The 18,086-nt window shown below is 60.7% G+C and overlaps 2 protein-coding genes across 2 annotated transcripts in view; one reads left to right on the top strand and one right to left on the bottom strand.

Moving 5' to 3' along the window:
• LOC103591390 (mitochondrial import inner membrane translocase subunit TIM16) overlaps window positions 1-18,086 on the bottom strand; it is a 59,729-nt gene that overhangs the window by 22,161 nt on the left and 19,482 nt on the right. The window contains exons 6-7 of the mRNA XM_008573828.1: window positions 15,743-15,829; window positions 15,185-15,267 (exon numbers count right to left, since the gene is read on the bottom strand). Of these exons, the coding sequence (XP_008572050.1) occupies window positions 15,185-15,267; window positions 15,743-15,829 (170 nt within the window). The remainder of the gene's footprint in view (window positions 1-15,184; window positions 15,268-15,742; window positions 15,830-18,086) is intronic.
• On the top strand, window positions 8,033-10,770 carry VASN (vasorin). Its single transcript, XM_008573827.1, has 2 exons — window positions 8,033-9,863; window positions 9,923-10,770. The coding sequence occupies exons 1-2, from the start codon at window positions 8,090-8,092 to the stop codon at window positions 10,162-10,164; spliced, it is 2,016 nt and encodes a 671-aa protein (XP_008572049.1). The 5' UTR covers window positions 8,033-8,089; the 3' UTR covers window positions 10,165-10,770.

Raw genomic sequence — 18,086 nt, forward strand, 5'->3', positions numbered from 1 at the left:
CCCTCCTCCGCTGGTCCCGGGACGCCGACAGCCCCGCAGCCGGCCAGGGCGCTCGCGCGTGTCCAGCTCACCGGCCGGCAAGGCTGCAGGCAGACAAAATAAACACCCCCTTCCTCGCTTCCTCCTCCCACGGCTGGGCCCTCCGGCATGACCAGTTTTATGAATCAAACCCTTTTGAGGGGATGGCCAAGCGTAGTCTTGAGTTACTTCTCGCTCCTGGTGTCGGACAGTCCTGTGCCCCCGTGCAGGACAGCTGCCTAGGGTCCTCTGGACCTTCGTCACCCAGGGCAGATCAGGGGGCCACAGATATGCAGCCTAGGGAGGGGTGGGGATAGCTGGTAGGTATCTGATGCCCACCTCCCCAGGTCGGGGACAGACCTTGGCTGGTCAAGACCCTTAGTGCTGCAGGTCTCAGGGTGCCCATCTCTGCCTCTGCCAGGGAAGAGGATTTGCTCAGGCTGCAAACCCAATGGCCTGGAACCAGCCTAGTCCTTTGTGTCCCGGGGCTGGCAGTGCTGGGGCCTGAGGACTGCAGAGGTCCCCTGTGGTCATTGGCAGGCAGCTGATTGGTGCCAACCATTCAGTCTCACCCGTTTGTTAACGATTACCACAACAGGGTCGCTGACCGCCTCTCATACTGGGGCCCAGGGGTGGAGTCTGCAGGGGGAAGAAGAGGTCCTGAGGGCCTAGGTGTCCCCCTGCTTGCCTTTGGAACAAAGGGCAGGTGAGGCTCTGGAGACAGATACGAAGATCTAGAGACCCCCCTCTCCTGGCCAAGAGCCTCTGGGGCCAGGGACTGGACTAAATGTGAAAGGTTCCTTCCCATTAGGCTGGACTTTGGGGGCACAGAGGGACAGCTGGGCTGGTGCTCTCTGAGCAGGGTCCATTAGAGCCAGTTCAGGGGGCAGTGGAGTCCAGCATTGGTTCAGATATTGGCAAAGCCCAACAGAGCTGGGGCGGGTGGGGGATGGGAGAGCAGTCCCCTGAGCTGACTGTCTTCTCCCAGGGGAATCAGCCCAGGGAGCTTCTGTAAACAGAGTGTCAGAGGCAGGAAGAGGGCTCTGGTAATGAGCAGCCCAGCTGGATTCCCTCCAGACCATTATCTAGCCTCCCCCGGGCCCAGGGAGGATGAGCACACACGTGCCAGCCTAGGGGCCTGGGCACTGCCTGTCCCCACCTTCCCAGCTTCTTGCCATTGCAAGACTGGAACAGCCACCCTGAGACCTGTGGGTCCCCAGAGTCAGATGGGGGCTGATATCCCAGGGCAGCTATCTGGATGGCATCGCTTTCTCCAGACTGGAAATGAGGAAGGGGGCCCCTCAGACACTGCCCAGACCTGTGCCCTTCCCAGGAAGGCCCCTCTGGCAGGCGGCCACAGGGCCAGGGACATGCCCCAGGCAGAAAATGGGTCCACAGCTCCTGGATCCCATTACCGACACTTCCACCTATGGGGGAGCTTGGACAAGTCCCAGGTAGAGTTAAGTCCTTGTGGGGGCTTTCAAGGGTACCCCACCCCTGGGCTGGGCAGCCCCTGGGAACAGGGAAGGGGACCCAGCTGGGCCCAGGAGGCTCTCTCATCTGGACTGGCCAGCCAGCAGGTCCCCTCAGTGGCAGAGAATGCTGCCCACAGACACATCCCTGAGTACTGGCAGGCACTGAGCTCCTGGGATGGGCAGCAAGGCCTCCTAACCGGGTTAGTGACCTCTCCTGAAGCCCCCCTCAGCTCTCCTTGGCGTTCCCTCCCTGGGCTGGGGAGCCCAAGGCTCTGTGCTGCCAAGAAAACCAGCTCCCCTCACTGCTATGGAATTTGCGTGAGTTCCTGGAGAAGGGGGAGGGCGTGAGTGTGTGAGTGTGTGTGTGTGCACTGGCAGGAGCGGCCCAGTGGGCGTGTGTCTGGCGTGGGCGTGTGTCTGCGTGCGCGTGACTGGAGCTGGGCTGTTTGGGGGCAGGCGGGTGCTCCCTCTGGGGAGTCCGTGTGCACAGGGAGGGCGGGGGCTCAGCCCCTTCCTTTTATCGGTTTCCACATTCCAGAGGCAGCCGGATTGCTTTCCCTCTTTCCCTCTGCCGGCTGGGCTGCTGAGCGTCCAGGCCTACAGGCCTCCCCCGCTTTTCCTCATTCCAGCCTCCCTAAGTGTGAGGAGGCTGGAGGAGGCTCCCTCAGTCCACCTCGGTTTTGGGGGGTGAGCGGGCCGGGGCCAATGCTCCTCCAAGGCTGGGGATGCACCCCCACCCCCGACTCCTCCTGGGAAATGCAATAAGGCGCTGACATTCCTCAGAGGCTGCCTGAGAGATTTAATTAAGGAGGGAGGAGGGAGCTGGCTTGCACTGAGAAGGGGCTGCAGTAGCCGCTGGGCCCCTACTGGCCCTGGGCCGGGCTGGGCAGCAGTGAGCGCTGTGGGGGCAGTGACCAGGGCCCTGCTCTGCCTCCCCAAGTCAATCCCACCTGCCCACCTACCAGATCCTGGACCCCAGGAAGGGCCACTGCTGCCACTGGGTGGCCAAGAATGCTGAGTGACTCTGGGAATGGTGAAAGTGATAGGACAAGACTCCTTCTGGGGCCACTTCCTTCTCAGACCCCTGGGCCCTGGCAGCTTGGGGCTGGCAGCCTCCTGCGGTGACTAAGGTGTTCTTCTGGCAAGTTCTGGGTTAATTGCAGGGTTAGAGCCTTACTAGATGAGTGCTTGGCCCTGGGTGGGGACAGGGCGGTGAGGAGGCCTGGTGTCTGGGCCTAGCCCCAGTGGCATCACGCCTGCCGCGCGCCAACAGTGGCACTGGATTGGCCCATTTCTAGTTGGGCAGCAGCCACCACATAACTCCCAGGGCCACAGGTGTCTTTCTCCGACAGGTGGCACCTCTCCTTACTGAGATGGCACATCCTGCTGCCCTGAGGGCTCACTTGAGCGGGGGACTGGTCTTAGTCACTGGTTTCCCTGCCCTGGGCTGACAGGTCTGGCGGCTGCCAGGTCACCCACGGTGCCACTGAAGGCACCCACCTGGGGCCAGGCCAGACTCCTGGGTGGAGGAGGAGTGTTCAGCTCCTGCTTTGCTCCTAGTACTGCCAGTGGTCCATGTGGGGACCAGAACCCTCTCCAGGGACAGGGAACTGAGTGACCTCCTGACTGTCCCCTTTGCAACCTCAACCCTGGCTATGCAGAGGACCCACCCAAGGAGCTCTTCCAAAATACAACTTGGCCTCGGCCTCACCCCCAGAAATTTTTATTTAATTAGTCCAGGGGTGGGGCCCAGGGCATCAGGATTTTTAAAAAGCTTCCCTGGTGATTCTGCTCTGCATCTGGGGTTGTGAAGTCACAAGGCAAGTGAGTGTATCACTGTACTGCTGGCCACGGCATCATCTGCAGAATGAACAGAGCTGGCCTTGGGTAGTGGATGGAGTAACACCAGAAGGCTGAAACCAGTGGGGACCCCCTAGCATAACCACCAGCCAGGGCTTTAGCCCCCCCCGCCTGGAGAGTGCCCACCTGGAGCAGCCTCTGCCACTTCTGTGAGGGCCCAGGACAGAGACCCCTGACCTTTCTGCCCTGCTGGGCCAGGAGCTGCTGTGTCTCAAGGAAGAGGAGATAGGGTGGACTGGCCCGGGCCCTGAGCTTCCTCGGACACGTCAGCGAAACCAGAGCCAGCCATCCTGGCCGCCGGCACAGTCCCGCCTGCCCAGGGGGGTTGGCAGACTCCTGAAGCTGGGCTGGGAGCCAGAGGTCCAGAGCCACAGGGTAGGACCTGCAGCATCTGGCATGGGAGGGGTGTGTAGGCCCTTGTCTGTCTGTCTGTCTGTCTGTCTGTCTGTCTGTCTAAGCCTATCCCCCACCCAGCCAGGCACATGGCCTTCCCTGGGAGCAGTGGGATGTGCCAGCCTGAAGGCTGCCATGGTCGCTCAAACGCCAGGTTCCACCCCAGCCACGCCCCCCACTCGCCCATCCCTGCTTGACCCCGGGCATGCATGAGAGTGGGTGCCTGCTGTGTGTCACTCACACAGGGAGGGGGCAGCCTGGGTCCCCCTGAGAGCCGAGGTGACTAATGCCTGGTCTTCCTCATCGACAGCACCCCTCCCTGAGATCATATGCTAAAGGGGGCTGGCCAGAGGATCCCCCCACACACCTCCTTCCCCACCACCCCAAGGCCGGAGGGCTGCCTGGGTGTGCAGACCTGGACCCTGGGCCCAAGCGCCTCCTGTCTGTACAAGGCTAGTGCAGAGCCCCTCTCCCGGTGGCACCCTCCCCGGGAGGAAGGCAGGGCTCCAGTTTTATGGGCGACACACTCAGTAGCTAATGCTTACTGACCACTTAGCATGTACTCCCCACATAAACTAAGCCCCCCAGAGCAACAGGTGTTATGGTCAGCCCCCACTTCACAGATGGGAGCTGCAGTGGGGCACTGTGGCCCTTGGCAGTTGGACCCCAATGTCCCACCCCAGCCACTGTGCCTTGGAGGCAGCAAGGCCAGCAGGGCCCAGGCCTCTGAGACCTGCCTCTTCTGCCACACCATGGAGGGGCCAAGCCAAGGTGGGGTTGAGGAGTCCAGGCAGAGGAGGAGGCCCTGGACTCTCATCACTGTTGCCCTCCCACCCCCACCACCCCCCAAATCCCAGGGCTGCCTCCAGAACTCTTCCCACACCCTTTGCAGAGGCAAAGGTCTCACCTCCCTACCTCGGTACTGCTGATCAGATATCAAAGCCCAGGCCCCTGGTCCTGTCAGAGCCCCTGTGATCACCAGAGGGTGCAGGGCAGCAGCGACCCCCAACAAGACACCCCACCCCATTGTGCACACACCCCAGACGGGAAGAATGTCTCCCAGAACTTGTGAAAAGTGCTTCCCAATTAAAAATAAACAGAATAACAAAAAACTACAATTCCAGAGAGTTATGAGGACGGGACTGCTTATGCCAACTCAGTAGGGGAGAAACTGAGGCCCACAGTTGGGAAAGGACTCGGGAATCTTATTTAGGGGCAGAACTTGGGCCTGAACTCAGGTCTCTTGTCTCCTGCCACCCCGCTGCCATTCCTTTCGTGGTCAGCCTTCTCCTCTTCAGTCCCATCCCAGGGCTATCTGATTGGTTCTGGGTGCCTGGAACTGCCAGCCTGTGGCTTACAAGCTTGGGAGTTTTCCAAAGCCCCAGTGCCAACTCCTGCCTCAGTTTCCCGTTGCTGGGTGGGGTGGAGCTGAGCTCATCCCTGCATCTTGCAGGGCTGGGAAGGTTAGCTGCTGCTTGCAGGGGTCTCTCCTATTCTTACCCAGCCCCCTCTCCCCACCGAATAAGATTCACATTCCATAGTTTATTACCTGTCAGCCGGATTGCCATCCTGTGGCGACAGACCCACAGCGTCCCTCCCTCTTTAATGACTTTACTGATGAAAGGCCCGACAGGTTATGAAGCCAAGAGTCTATGGCTTGCTCCTCCCTCAGTGCAGAGTAGGAAACAGCTCCCCAGCAGGTACACCAATCTGGAGGATGGCGCTCAATGCTCCACCTGCAGCCTCCCCTCCAGCCCTGAAACGTCCCCATGTACAGACAAACTGAGACAGTGCTGAGAGTAAAGGTGCTGTCTGCAGCCCGCGCTTGGACACCTCTGCGCCCAGGGCTGCCTGCCTGGAGTGAGAGCTCTTAACCGTGACCTTATACGAAGCCCAAGAGGAGCTGAAGCTACAGCGGTGGCCAGGCTGGCCGTATGTAGCCTCCCCTCCTGCCCTGGAGCCTGGCTGCTCCTTTCCTGACCCTGGCCTGGCCCCACTGGGAGGGCTGATTCAGGGGAGGCGGCCTCACCCCCCACGTGGATGTGGGGTGGGCGGGGATCACTCACAGCCCACATCTGGAGGCCAGGCCGCACCCACTATCCTCTGAGTCAGCGAGGGTGGAGCGGGTCCCCTAGGGGAGGACAAGGCTGGGGGTGAGGCACGCAGGGCCTTAGGTCACCAGGCGCAGAACCCCCACGGGATGGGCACCAGCAGGGCCAGGGATGCACGAGGCCTCCTGCGTGCGGACCAGCAAGGCCCTGCCCAGGCTGTTTGCTCAGCAAAGATGAGCTGAGTGGGCCCAGAGACACCTGGAGCAAAGGTCTCCACCTGGGGGGGTGTCAGTACAGTCAGGATCTTAGAGAGCCCACTACAGGGAGGGGGGCACCTGCTGGGGGTCAGGGAGGCCTTCAGTGTCAGGGTTAGCTGGCCTCTGAAGGGTGTGCATTGCTGTTAACTAGTGAGGGGCTTACTAGTTAACTAGTCAGAGGCTCATGGGAGAGACGCTTCCCTGGCAGAGGGACATTGCAGGTGGGCAGGGCCCAGGGGCCCAACATGGGTGATGAGACCTCCTCCCTTTACCTACAGCTGGCCCCAGATCCCAGTGGCCACCTCGCCAGTGACTTGTCTGTCCTGTCCTGGGACCACCGGCTCCTCCTCCTCATGTTTCAGAAGCCCACATACCTGGGGGAGGGGGCGCTCCATGGATGGGCCTCTCCCCCCAGCCTGGGGCAGTGGGGCAGAACACAGGCTAGGTGGGGGGTTGTTACCTGCTGTGCCCAGATGGCAGCGTGAGGGAGAGGAAGGCCATAGCTCTAGCACAAAAGGCCGTTGTGTGAGTAGCAAGCGCCTGGGGGTGGGGGGTACTGGCCACTGGCCAGGACCAATTCTGGGGACAGGCTGGCACCCCATACAAGGCTCAAGGACTTCTGAAGGCACCAAATTTGAGGGCTGCTCCTGGGTGTGGCCCCCAGGTTCCCCCCAGGAGCCTAAGTGATAGGGATGAGCTATGGACCCACCCTGTCTCAGGCAGTTCCACTAAGAGCTGGGGCCTGGAGTGGGGTGGGAGCCCCCATCCCCAGCAGGACTCTGCATCTGGAAGGTGTGGACTCCTCATCTGGAAGGTGTGGACTCCACCACTGGTGCAGGCCCCACTGTGCTGGCCGTGGCAAGGATGTGGGCTCTGGCTCAGGTTTGCTGGCACCGCAACAGCAGCAAGTCACCACACCCCTAAGAGCTGCACTTTCTCCTGTCACCTGGGAGTGATAAGAATAGTTTCCCCCAGGGGCCGGCCCATGGTCACTTGGGAGACTGTGGTGCTGATAACACCAAGGCCATGGATTTGGATCCCTATATAGGGATGGCTGGTTAGCTCACTTCGGAGAGCGTGGTGCTGACAACACCAAGTCAAAGGTTAAGAACCCCTTACTGGTCATCTTTAAAAAAAAAAAAAAAAAAAAAGGAAAAGAATAGTTTCCCCCTGAGATAGCTGCTGGGGGACTCACTGAGGTAACTATATATGTCCTAGTGGGTGCTGGCACATGGAGAGGATTCATCATCATCTCTGCTGAGGGGACGGCTGCTTACAGCCCAGAGCAGACCCCAGGAAGTGCGGATGAATAAATCTAAGGAGCTTCTGCATGCCTGGCACTGTCTCTGGGGCCACCACGTGGCTAATGTCCCCCCACCTGAGCCCTGGGGACCCCTCCTTGCTAGTTCTGTCCCTGAAACAAGGGGACACCTGCCAACAGCTCAGTGGGCCTCTGCCCCTCCTCCAGGGACCTTCCTGCCGGCCACGTGCTGGCGGGCCCACAGCCCCCGTCCTGGGCAGGTCTGACTTCACAAGTGGAAAAACACAGACCCCATAGTTTCCATGTGAAGTCTTCCTGCTGCGGTCTCTCCCCACTTGGAGGAGGGAGGGATGTAGAGCGTGGCGGCCGGGGCCAGGGCCTGGGGCAGCCAGCTTCTCTACTTACGCGCCCAGGCTGCCTGCCCACCCCATCTCTCCCAGACGCTACAGGGAGGGGGACGCCTAAGCAGAGTCAGAAGGGCCTAGAGCTCAGGAGAGGAAGCCATGCATGGTTGCTGAGTGACCAGTGGGTACTGAGCCCTGTGCTGAATGCTCGCGACAGCCAGTATTGCAATGATACAGGTGCATAGTAAGGGAGTGACGGGGCTGGGAGAGGAATAGGCCAGGACGCTGGGGACCTGATTCATATCCATTGGGCTGTGTTGCATCTGGGGGCGGGGACTAATGAATTCCCTCTGGCCCTTCCTGGTGTGGCTGCTGTCTGGGCCCTTGACCCCCATCTCTTCTGTGCCTCCTCCTGCTTCAGGGACAGAAGATGTGCTCCAGGATCCCTCTGTTGCTGCTGCTCCTGCTATTGGCCTTGGGGCCCAGGGTACAGGGCTGCCCGTCCGGCTGCCAGTGCAGCCAGCCACAGATGGTTTTCTGCACTGCCCGCCAGGGGACCACAGTGCCCCAAGATGTGCCGCCCGACACGGTGGATCTGTATGTCTTTGGAAACGGCATCACCACTCTCGACGTGGGCAGCTTTGCTGGCCTGCAGGGCCTGCAGCTCCTGGACCTATCACAGAACCAGATCGACAGCCTGCCCAGCGGGGTATTCCAGCCCATTGCCAACCTCAGCAACCTCGTCCTGACCGCCAACAGGCTGCGCGAGATCACCAACGAGACCTTCCGTGGCCTGCGGCGCCTTGAGCGCCTCTACCTGGGCAAGAACCGCATCCGCCACATCCAGCCCGGCGCCTTTGACACGCTCGATCACCTCCTGGAGCTCAAGCTGCAGGACAATGAGCTGCAGGTGCTGCCCCCGCTGCGCCTGCCCCGCCTGCTGCTGCTTGACCTCAGCCACAACAGCCTCCCGGCCCTGGAGCCCAGCGTCCTGGACACCGCCAACGTGGAGGTGCTGCGGCTTGCTGGCCTGGGGCTGCGGCAGCTGGATGAGGGACTCTTCGGCCGCCTGCGCAACCTCCACAACCTGGATGTGTCCGACAACCAGCTGGAGCGGGTGCCGCCTGTGATCCGTGGCCTGCGGGGCCTGACGCGCCTGCAGCTGGCTGGCAATACCCGCATTGCCCAGCTGCGGCCCGAGGACCTGGCTGGCCTGGTCGCCTTGCAGCATCTGGACCTGAGCAACCTGAGCCTGCAGGCCCTGCCGAGCGACCTTGTGGGCCTCTTCCCCCGCCTGCGGTTCCTGGCAGCTGCCCGCAACCCCTTCAACTGTGTGTGTCCCTTGAGCTGGTTTGGCCCCTGGGTGCGTGAGAGCCGTGTCATGCTGGCCAGCCCCGAGGAGACACGCTGCCACTTCCCGCCAAAGAACGCTGGCCGGCTGCTCCTGGAGCTTGATTATGCTGACTTCGGCTGCCCAGCTACCACCACTACAGCCACGGTGCCCACCACGAGGTTCGCGGCATGGGAACCCACCCTTCCACCATCCAGCTTAGCTTCCACCTGGTTGAGTCCCACAGAGGTGGCCACCCAGGCCCCCAGCCCACCATCCACTGCCCCCCTGACTCTGGGGCCTGCCCCCCCACCCAAGGACTGCCCAGCGTCCACCTGCCTCAATGGGGGCACATGCCACCTGGGGGCAGGGCACCACCTAGAGTGCCTGTGTCCTGAGGGCTTCACAGGCCTATACTGTGAAAGCCGGGTGGGGCAGGGGACACGGCCCAGCCCCACACCGGCCACACTGAGGCCCCCAGGGCCCCTGCCCCTCAGCATTGAGCCGGTGAGCTCCACCTCCCTGCGCGTGGGGCTGCAGCGCTACCTGAAGGGCAGCACCGTGCAGCTCAGGAGCCTCCGCCTCACCTACCGCAACCTGTCGGGCCCTGACAAGCGGCTGGTGACACTGAGGCTGCCTGCCTCACTTGCTGAGTACACGGTCACCCAGCTGCGGCCCAACGCCACCTATTCCATCTGCGTCATGCCCTTGGGGGCTGGGAGGGTGCCTGAGGGCGAGGAGGCCTGTGGGGAGGCCCGCACACCCCCAGCTGCCCACTCCAACCACTCCCCAGTCACCCAGGCCCGCGAGGGCAACCTGCCACTCCTCAATATTTGTTTTTTTGTTTTGTTGTTTTGGTCAAAACTGCACTTACGTACAGACTGTGGAGGAGCAGACAGTAAAAGAAACAATTGCAGCATCAATGTGAGTAAGAATCATTGAAGTGTGTGCGGCGGGGCCGGGCTGCAGCAGCAGCCGCTCAGGGCAAAGGGCAGGTGGGGCCAGGGGCTGGGCCCCTGGAGCTGGAGGGGGTGAAGGCCCCCTTGGAGATAGGCCCCAAGGCAACTGAGGGCAGCCGGGAGGCCCCACTCAGTGGGCCTGAATGTGAGGTGCCACTCATGGGCTACCCAGGGCCCAGCCTCCAGGGGCCCCTCCCCGCCAAGCCTTACATCTAAGCCTGCTAGTGATGGGGCAGCCAGCGCCCCCTGCTGCCAACACCAAGGAAGTTCTCAGTCTGCACCACGGGGACATGTGCACAGCGGGGCTGTGTGACCGAAGCCAGTCCCTGGCCCTCCCTGAATGTCAGTTGCATCTGCGAGATTCTACGACCCAGGTGAGGAGCTCTAACATCTCCCAAGCCTCTGAGGATGGCATCTACCCCATCCTCTGCAATATGCAATCCCTGGGGTGGGGCGTGGCGGGTCCTGCTGTGCTGGTAACACAGGCCGGGGCCCTGCTGGGCTCCCCCACCCCAAGGAGACTTGGGGGCCAGAAAAGGAAGCGCCCAGGAAGAGAGCAGAGAGAGAGTGGGGTGGGGCACAGACCATGTGGCCCCAGTCTCAGCCCCAGAAAATGAAGGAACAAAAGAAACTGAAAAGGAAGATGCTATAGGAACATGTTTTGCTTCCATTGTTTTGTTTTTTAAAGATATTTATAAAAGATCCTTTCCCATTTATTCTGGGAAAATGTTTTTCAAACTCAGAGACAAGGACTTTGGTTTTTGTAAGAGAAAATGATATGAAGGCCTTTTGTAAGAAAAATAAAAGATAAAATGAAATGTTTCCCAGGCTCAGCCCCAGGGTACATGGGCTGGGGTGGGGGGTCAGGTGGAGGTTGTACAGGTACAGCCCTCTCTGTAGGGAAGCCAGGCAGGACCTCTCTCCCAAACAGGCATCAGGCCCTGGTCAGCACCCCCTAGGTGAGGCAGGCTGCTGCTGAGGGCCACACCCCAGAGGGCAGTACTCCCAGGTGTCCTGAGCTGGATGGTTTCTACCCCAGCCTTGACAGGAGGTGAGGCTGCAGCCCAGGCAGGAGGGCTGTATCCAATCTGGGGAAGAGGACCGGTCAGGGCAGCCCCACGTTTCTGCCAGCAGGAGCTGCAATGCCTATAAGTGAGGCTGGGAGGGTCCTCAAGGAGGTCACACACTCCTCGGGGGCGGGTCTGACAGGTGGTTCCCCGCCTGCCTTCCTCTAGGGAGGGGGTGCCTTGAGCTGTCTCATTCTGTGTCCTCATGAACGGTCCTGCGGCTGGGCGGCCTCCAGAACCTTCCTGCAGGGTCCTAGGCTGGCCAGGTGGTATGTGTGGCCCCAGCCCCTCCCTGCTGTCCCTGCACTGGGAAATCCCCCTCCCTGCCTTCTGCCCCCAGTTGTAAAGAAGGGCCTGGGGGGCAAGGGAAGCATGGGTCACCAACAGCGAGAACCCCTACTGGGTGGGGAATGGGGGGAGCCCCGAGCCAGAGCTGCCAGGAGCAGGCTCAGGGACTGGACCAAAGGGCCATGTCCGACTTGGTCGATGGTGCCAGGCTTGGTGGCCTTAGGATGCCCCTTTATCCCATGCTCTAGGGATGTGCCCAGGCTTTCCAAAAACCCCGGAAGTGGGAGTATTTTCCAGGCAGGCCATAGGCTGTGGTGGGGGCAGGGCCAGGGATGCTGAGTGCAGCTGTGGCCTGGACTGGGGTACTGGGCGCTTGGGAACAGTGACAGGTACACAGACCTTTTCCTATTACCCTCAGGGGATGGGAGGGGAGAGGCCCAGCAAATGCTGGAGCCAGCCTCCCAGAGGCCCTGGCCCCCACCTCACCCCTGGCGGGAAGGAGGCAGCCTGGCCAGGCCTAGGGGGCAGGCCTGCGGCTCAGGGTGTGGATGTCAGCGCCAAGTCAGGCCTGGCCACGCGAGGCTCTGGATTCAATTAGCGGCTGCTCAGGGCTCTGGTACGAGGAGGGAGGAGGCAGGCGGTGGGTCATGGCAGGCAGTGGGTGGTAGCAGGGGGCTTGGGCGGGCCCCTTCCTCCTGAGGTGGCGGTGGTGGCAGTGGCAGCCCAGGTGGATTTCCTGTAGGCCTGGGTCCTATTAGGGGAGCGGCTACGGCCAGGCCTGCCCTCCCCCTTGGCAGCCCTGTCAAAGGGGCCTTTGTGGGCCTGTGGGCCACTGCTGGGGCTGCTGCCGAGGCCGCTGAATAAATGTTTTTGCTGCAAAGCAAACCTGGCCTGGTGGGGTGGCAGAGGGTGGGGTGGCGGGACACAAGGAAACGGGCCCTCCCAGGAAAGGTCTTCAGAGTGTACCAGCAGATCGGAGGCTGAGGGATGAAGGGAGAGCCAGGGCCAGCAGAGGCCAAGCCAAGATGCAGCCCCCACCGAGGACAAGTGGCCTACACATGCTCTCATTTCATGCCCCGTGACCCCCTTTGCAGAAGAGGAAGGGCGGCTCAGAGAGCTGAACCAACAGGTTGCTCCTGGGATCCCAGTAACCTGCGCTGGCCCAGGAAGGGGCTGCCAGCCCTGGGGGTCAGCTTGGGCCACTGCCAGCCACAGAACGAGCAGACCCTGCTGCCACCTGGGTGGGCGGGCGATACAGTTACCCAGCGCCCTCACACGCATTGACACACTCATGCTCCTTCTCCATAAGTGACCAGATCACAGCACCCGAGACAGATGTGTCTCTGGTCTCCCGGACAGAGCATGAGCTGTTCCTGCAGCGCCAGGTTCTGCCGGTCCCTCTCATTATCCCCCCCACCTCCACCCTTCACTGAGCATGGGGCCTGGCACACAGACAGTACCAGCAGCCCTGTGTGGACAGGACCTGGCTCCCAATCCCCCACTCCTCCCGCTGTGGTGCGCATCTTCTAGACACTCCATAAATCACAGGGACGTGGGTGGGAACCACGACAGAGGCCCTGGGAGAGGATGAGGAGGGGCCTGCTTGACCCCTGGCCCCCTGTAGCTCACATAAGAGCACACACTGTTCTGCCCAAACCAAGACGAAAAATCTGTAAAACAGAGAAGAAATCGAGCGTGGTGGAGTGGACACGACTGCCAACCTCCCCCATGGCCGTGCCCATAGTTGACACTTGCACACTTTCCAACTTCAGTCCAGATTTGCTCAGCAACCCCAATGCCCTAGGGAACCCATGGAGGGACTTTGGCTTCCAGGGTGCCTGGGGGGACAGGGGACTGCCACCTCTCAGAACAGCCTGGAGGCTGGCATTCATCCCTGGCGTCCACCAGCTTCATGGAGGCTGGAGAGTCCTGGCTGCTTTGCCAAGGGTGCTGGCCTGGTGGGGCAGGGGCTAGAACTGGGGGACGGGGAGTGCGGGACACTGGCCTGGCCGCCCATCTGGGAGTGATTTGAGAAATTCCAGTCCTTGCTGGTCCTGCGAGGCTATTCTTAACTGCTGTAATTACAGGGTCAGCCTTGGCTGGTGGCACCATGGGGTCTGGGCATCATGAACTCCTTCAGGGGCCATGCCGGGGCTGGGCAGAGGATGCTGGGGGCAGGGGCTGTTATGGTAGGCGGAGCCTGGAAGGCAGGAAGTGGTGGGCGGAAGAGCACTTGATTGCTGGTGCCTGGTCCCTTCACGCCAACAACGCCTCTGCTGGGGGCCCTGTGGGGCAGGGCTGTACACCCAGGAAGGCCTGGGGGCCAAGATGTCAGGGCAGCATCCGGGCTGGGGGTGGGGGCCGTGGGGAGCCCAAAGGAAGACCTGGGCACTCTGACTCCTCCAGGGCAGGGACAGGTCCTGCTGACTCTGCTCTGAATCCCCAGGGTCGGGAGCGGGCAGGAGCTGAGAACAACTCTGGCTCAGCCTCTCGCCCACTGTGGTTTTAAGGCAGGCACTGGATCCGGCTCAGTCCTGCCTTCCCCATCAGTGAAATGAGGCTTGCCAGCTTCCCAGCCTCTCCCTGAGTGTGAGAGCATGGGAGGGAGAGTCACCCTCACCATTACCCTCTTTGGGGGGAACCCCCTGGCAGCTGCTCTTACTGGTACTTGGGTGGGGGCTCTTCTGGAGGATCTCAGAAGACCCAGAAGCCTTCCTCACCCCGACACACTGCCCTTGCTGCTCCTGGAGCTTGGATAGGTCACTGCCCCTCTGTGACTCAGTTACCTCAGTTGTGAAATGGAAGAAAGGAGGGGCTGGAGGAGCTAGTCAAGGACCAGGGCCTTTCCTGGCTCTAACTTTCCAGGTCCCCCTGCCTGAGAAAGTCCCGGCAAGCCCCTCCATGAATCATAGCTGAGACAGGCTGAGGCTTCAAAACAGGGACCAAGTCCCTGCCTCCCACCCCCCCATATCCCTGCCTGTCCAAGTCTCTGAACCTTCCCAAGCCTTGGTTTCCTTAGTTGTAATATGGTTGGTCATGTGGACTGATGGGCCAGTCACTCCTAAGTGCTTGGTGTGGGCCTCCTGGTGTCTGGCTCCCAAGCAAGAGTGGACCAAGACAGTCTCTGCACAGAGCTGGCCTGGCCTGGCCAGGGACCCTGATGGGTACTGCCACAAACCCTTCTCCACATACTTCCAGGGGGCAAGGATGGAAGGCTGTGGTGCACTTGGACCTCCCCAGGCTGCCCAGGCACCAGCCCCACTTGGGGACAGATCCCAACACGGACCAGGGCAGCATGTGGCTGGTGCTGAGGAGGCCTCATAAACCTCAGTGGAGTCCAAGGCCACTTCCACCTGCCACGTGAATCTCCAGCCCTGCTAGTCTATCCCGACATCAGTCCATGTCTACCCTGCAACCACCTTCCTGTCATAGCCTCAGGCCTCCTTGGGTCCTTAGCCCCACAAAAACATCCATAGCAATACCAAGTACATTCCTGCACCTCCCAACGACATGCCAGCCGGGTCACAGCCCTCTCCCCAATGCCAAAACACACCTGAGTGAGACCCAAGGCTGTGAAGCCTGAAGCTCACTCTGCTGCCAGGTGCCAGGCATGATGGAGCCAGCTGGGCTTATTTGCCCACTGGGGGCTGCCTCACCAGCCCATGCTGGTGCAGTCTGGGAGCTCCTGGAGGGCAGGGCCAGGTTTCTTTTGCAGAGACCTTGCAGCCCAGCTCAGGCACCTACGAACACTTGGTGATCAGCCCACCTTACTGATGGGCTGGATCCAGGGCCCTGGCTGGTGGCATCCTGCACAAGCCTGGACTCAGGACATCATCTGCGCCCTCAGCCCCCCAGCACCCTCGGCATGCTGCAGCTCCTACCCGGGTGAGGTGTCCAGGGTGAGGGAGGCCAGGGCACTGGAGAAGAGCCGGGTGTCCCAGAGCTTCACTTCGCGCTCACCCATCTGCAGGAAGGGCCAGAGAGAGGCTCAGAGAGGCCCATCCCTCAGCCCCACCCCGGGCTCCTGGGGAACGGAGTGCCTGAGGGTGCAGCCTGGCACCGGGCACCTGCCCCAGTGCAGGGCTTGGTGGGGGTGGTCATGCCAGAGAGGGAGAGTTTGGGTTTTCATGTCCTGCCCCTTTAAGAACCCTTAGGTGACAGGGACAAGGGGCGGTTCCCTCCATGGACTCTGGTCCCTGTGGGGCCACCACAGCTCCCAGGGTCAGGCTTAGCTATTGCAAATGGAATCTGCCAGTTTTATGCAGCCGTTGGTCCCCTGGGGCTCTGAGACCCTGCCGCAAGCCATATATGGCCAGGCCTGGAACTGGCCGCCAACTCTGGACTCCCTATAGCCTACCCCCTCCCTCTTGGGGCAGGAGCCCAAAGGGCTGGAACATCCCCAACTGGCTGTACCCTGCTCCCCAGGAGGAGCCTCCTACCTGGTTGAATCCGGTGGACACGAGGTGCTCCTGGGTTCTGGTCCACACCAGCCGGCTGTCCCTGCTGTTCTCGTGGGCCTGTGTGCTCTGTGGGAGGTGAGAGACAGCTGAGCCACCAAGACCTCTGCAGGAGGCTAAGGGTCCCCTAGAGTGGGCCTGGGCTGGGGATGTTCTGCTGCCCACCAGCCCAAGCACCCCATAGAGGGGGGGCGGAGGGCAGGTCAGTCCCATCCCAAGTCCCTGTGGGTGGCCCAGGCAAGGTAGACCGCGTATATACCTTAAGGTTAACCCCACTCCTCTGCCCCAGCTGAGGGCTGCTCTGCACCCAGAGGCCAACCTGCCACCAGGCTTGGGCTCAGTCTCCTTCCCCTGCCTTGCTCACCTCCAGGCCCCCTTCCCCACAGCACCTGGGGGGCTAAAAGCAGTGGCACTTTCTTGCCTCTGCAGGTGCCCCGAGGAGAACACTCGGCCAAGGGTCGTCATCCCAGGCTCTGGTCCTGGCCCTCAAATCCAAGAGCTGTGTGACCCTGGGGACCCCATGCCCTCTTGGAGCCTCATTTCTCTCACTTGTCGACTGAACGGAGCTCACATCGCCCATTCCGCCTACTTAGAGCACATATGGGGGTACGGGGCCTGCCGCGAAGGGCTGTGCAAATCAAGGGATTGCGAGGATTAGTGCTGCCTCCTGACACTGCTAGGGGCCAGAGGGAGGGCCTGGGGCCAAGCTCTGGGGAACATCCCGGAGAGGGCAGAGCAGTGCCCCTCTTGGCCCTCCCTAGTGCTGGGGCAGCCAGCAGGAAGGCTCACTGCCAGAGAGGAGAGGGAAGTTTGTATCCAGGGCGGGCAGCTCTGTCCCCCCAGGTTCTGGCAGGGGGGAGCTGAGGGGGCCAGAGGAAATGCAAACAGCTCCCTCCCAGTCACCCTGGCCCCTGGAGCCTGAGATGGAGGACCCTGTTACCATAAATAGCTCACCCCAAACCATGGCCAGCTTCCTCCAGGCTTCCCACGATCTCCTTGGGAATGAATGAGGGAGGGAAGCAGCCGCAAGGAGCTGGCCCAGGCCCCCTCCCCAGCCCGTGGAGGCCGACCCCAGCGTGGGAGACCATCGGAAATGGCCCGTGTGGTGTCATTCAAGGCTCTTTTCTCACTGCTCCCTCCCCACCCAGCTGCAGTGGTACAGGAAATCAGGGCTGGAGCCTGAGAACCAGGGCCCCACACCCCGCTCTCCACGTAAGAGGGGCTGTGGGATCAGGACAACGGTCAGGCCACTGGCCAGCCCCGCCCCCGGCACCCCAGAAGCAGGTTAGAGGTGTCATTTGGGCTCCCTCACTCTCAGTGTGCAAATATCCCTTGTGGAAGCAGCAAACCAGATGGCCCCCTTCTCCACACATCATTCATTCACTCAACAAACATACAAGGCCTCCCATGGGACAGGAACTCTGCAAGGAGCTGGTCACAGGGCAGAAAATTCTCAGATAGAGGGTCAAGAACTTGGGTGACGCCGGGCTGTTTGTTCATTTGTTCTTTTGTAACATGAATATTCAAGCCATACACTATGCTAGGTGCTGGGGACATGTTGAACAAAGAAGAAAAGGTCCTCACGACCATGGAACATACATGTCCGGGAGACAGATGTGGACCAAAGAGCAATAAATGACCACATAGGGCTGGCTGGTTAGCTCAGTGTGTTAGATTGCTTAGACTGCAATGTTATAACACCAAGGTCAAGGATTCTCATCCCTGCACTGGTCAGCTGCCAAAAAAAAGAGGAAATAACCATGTTATTACGCATTAACATAAATGCCATGAAGGAGTAAAGTGGAGGTTAAGGAAGTGAGCTTTGGCCTCAGACTGCCTGGGTGAAGACCCTGGCCCTGCCACCAACCTCGCTGTGCCTCAGTTTCCTCATCTGTAAAAAGCACCTTAACAGGACCTACTTTGGAGGACTGTCGCAAAGAGTGTTAATGCTTGAAAAGTGCTCAGGACTGTGTCTGGCACTCATCAAACGTGAATTTTTTTAAAGGATGATAATGGTACAATAAGAGTGTAACAGAGGGAAGTGGAAGTAAGGTAACATTGGAGCTAAGGGGTGAAGCTAGTGCGCCGCCAAGGTGGAGTCTGGGAGGCAGAGGCCAGGCCATGCCTGCATGGCCCCATGGGCTGCCCCCAGGCATTTCTCATCCAGAGGCACAGGCTGGGGTGGAACATCCCTTGGCCAGTATCTCCAACCTTCCTATTTCACACATGGAGAACCAGAGGCCCAGAGAGAGAATACCATCTGCCCAAAGTCACCCAGCACCACCACTGGAGTATCTGAGCCTCCTGCCCCCTGCACTGGGCCCAC

Source organism: Galeopterus variegatus, unplaced genomic scaffold, assembly GCF_000696425.1.
Source record: "Galeopterus variegatus unplaced genomic scaffold, G_variegatus-3.0.2 Scaffold968, whole genome shotgun sequence".
NCBI classification, from domain to species: domain Eukaryota; kingdom Metazoa; phylum Chordata; class Mammalia; order Dermoptera; family Cynocephalidae; genus Galeopterus; species Galeopterus variegatus.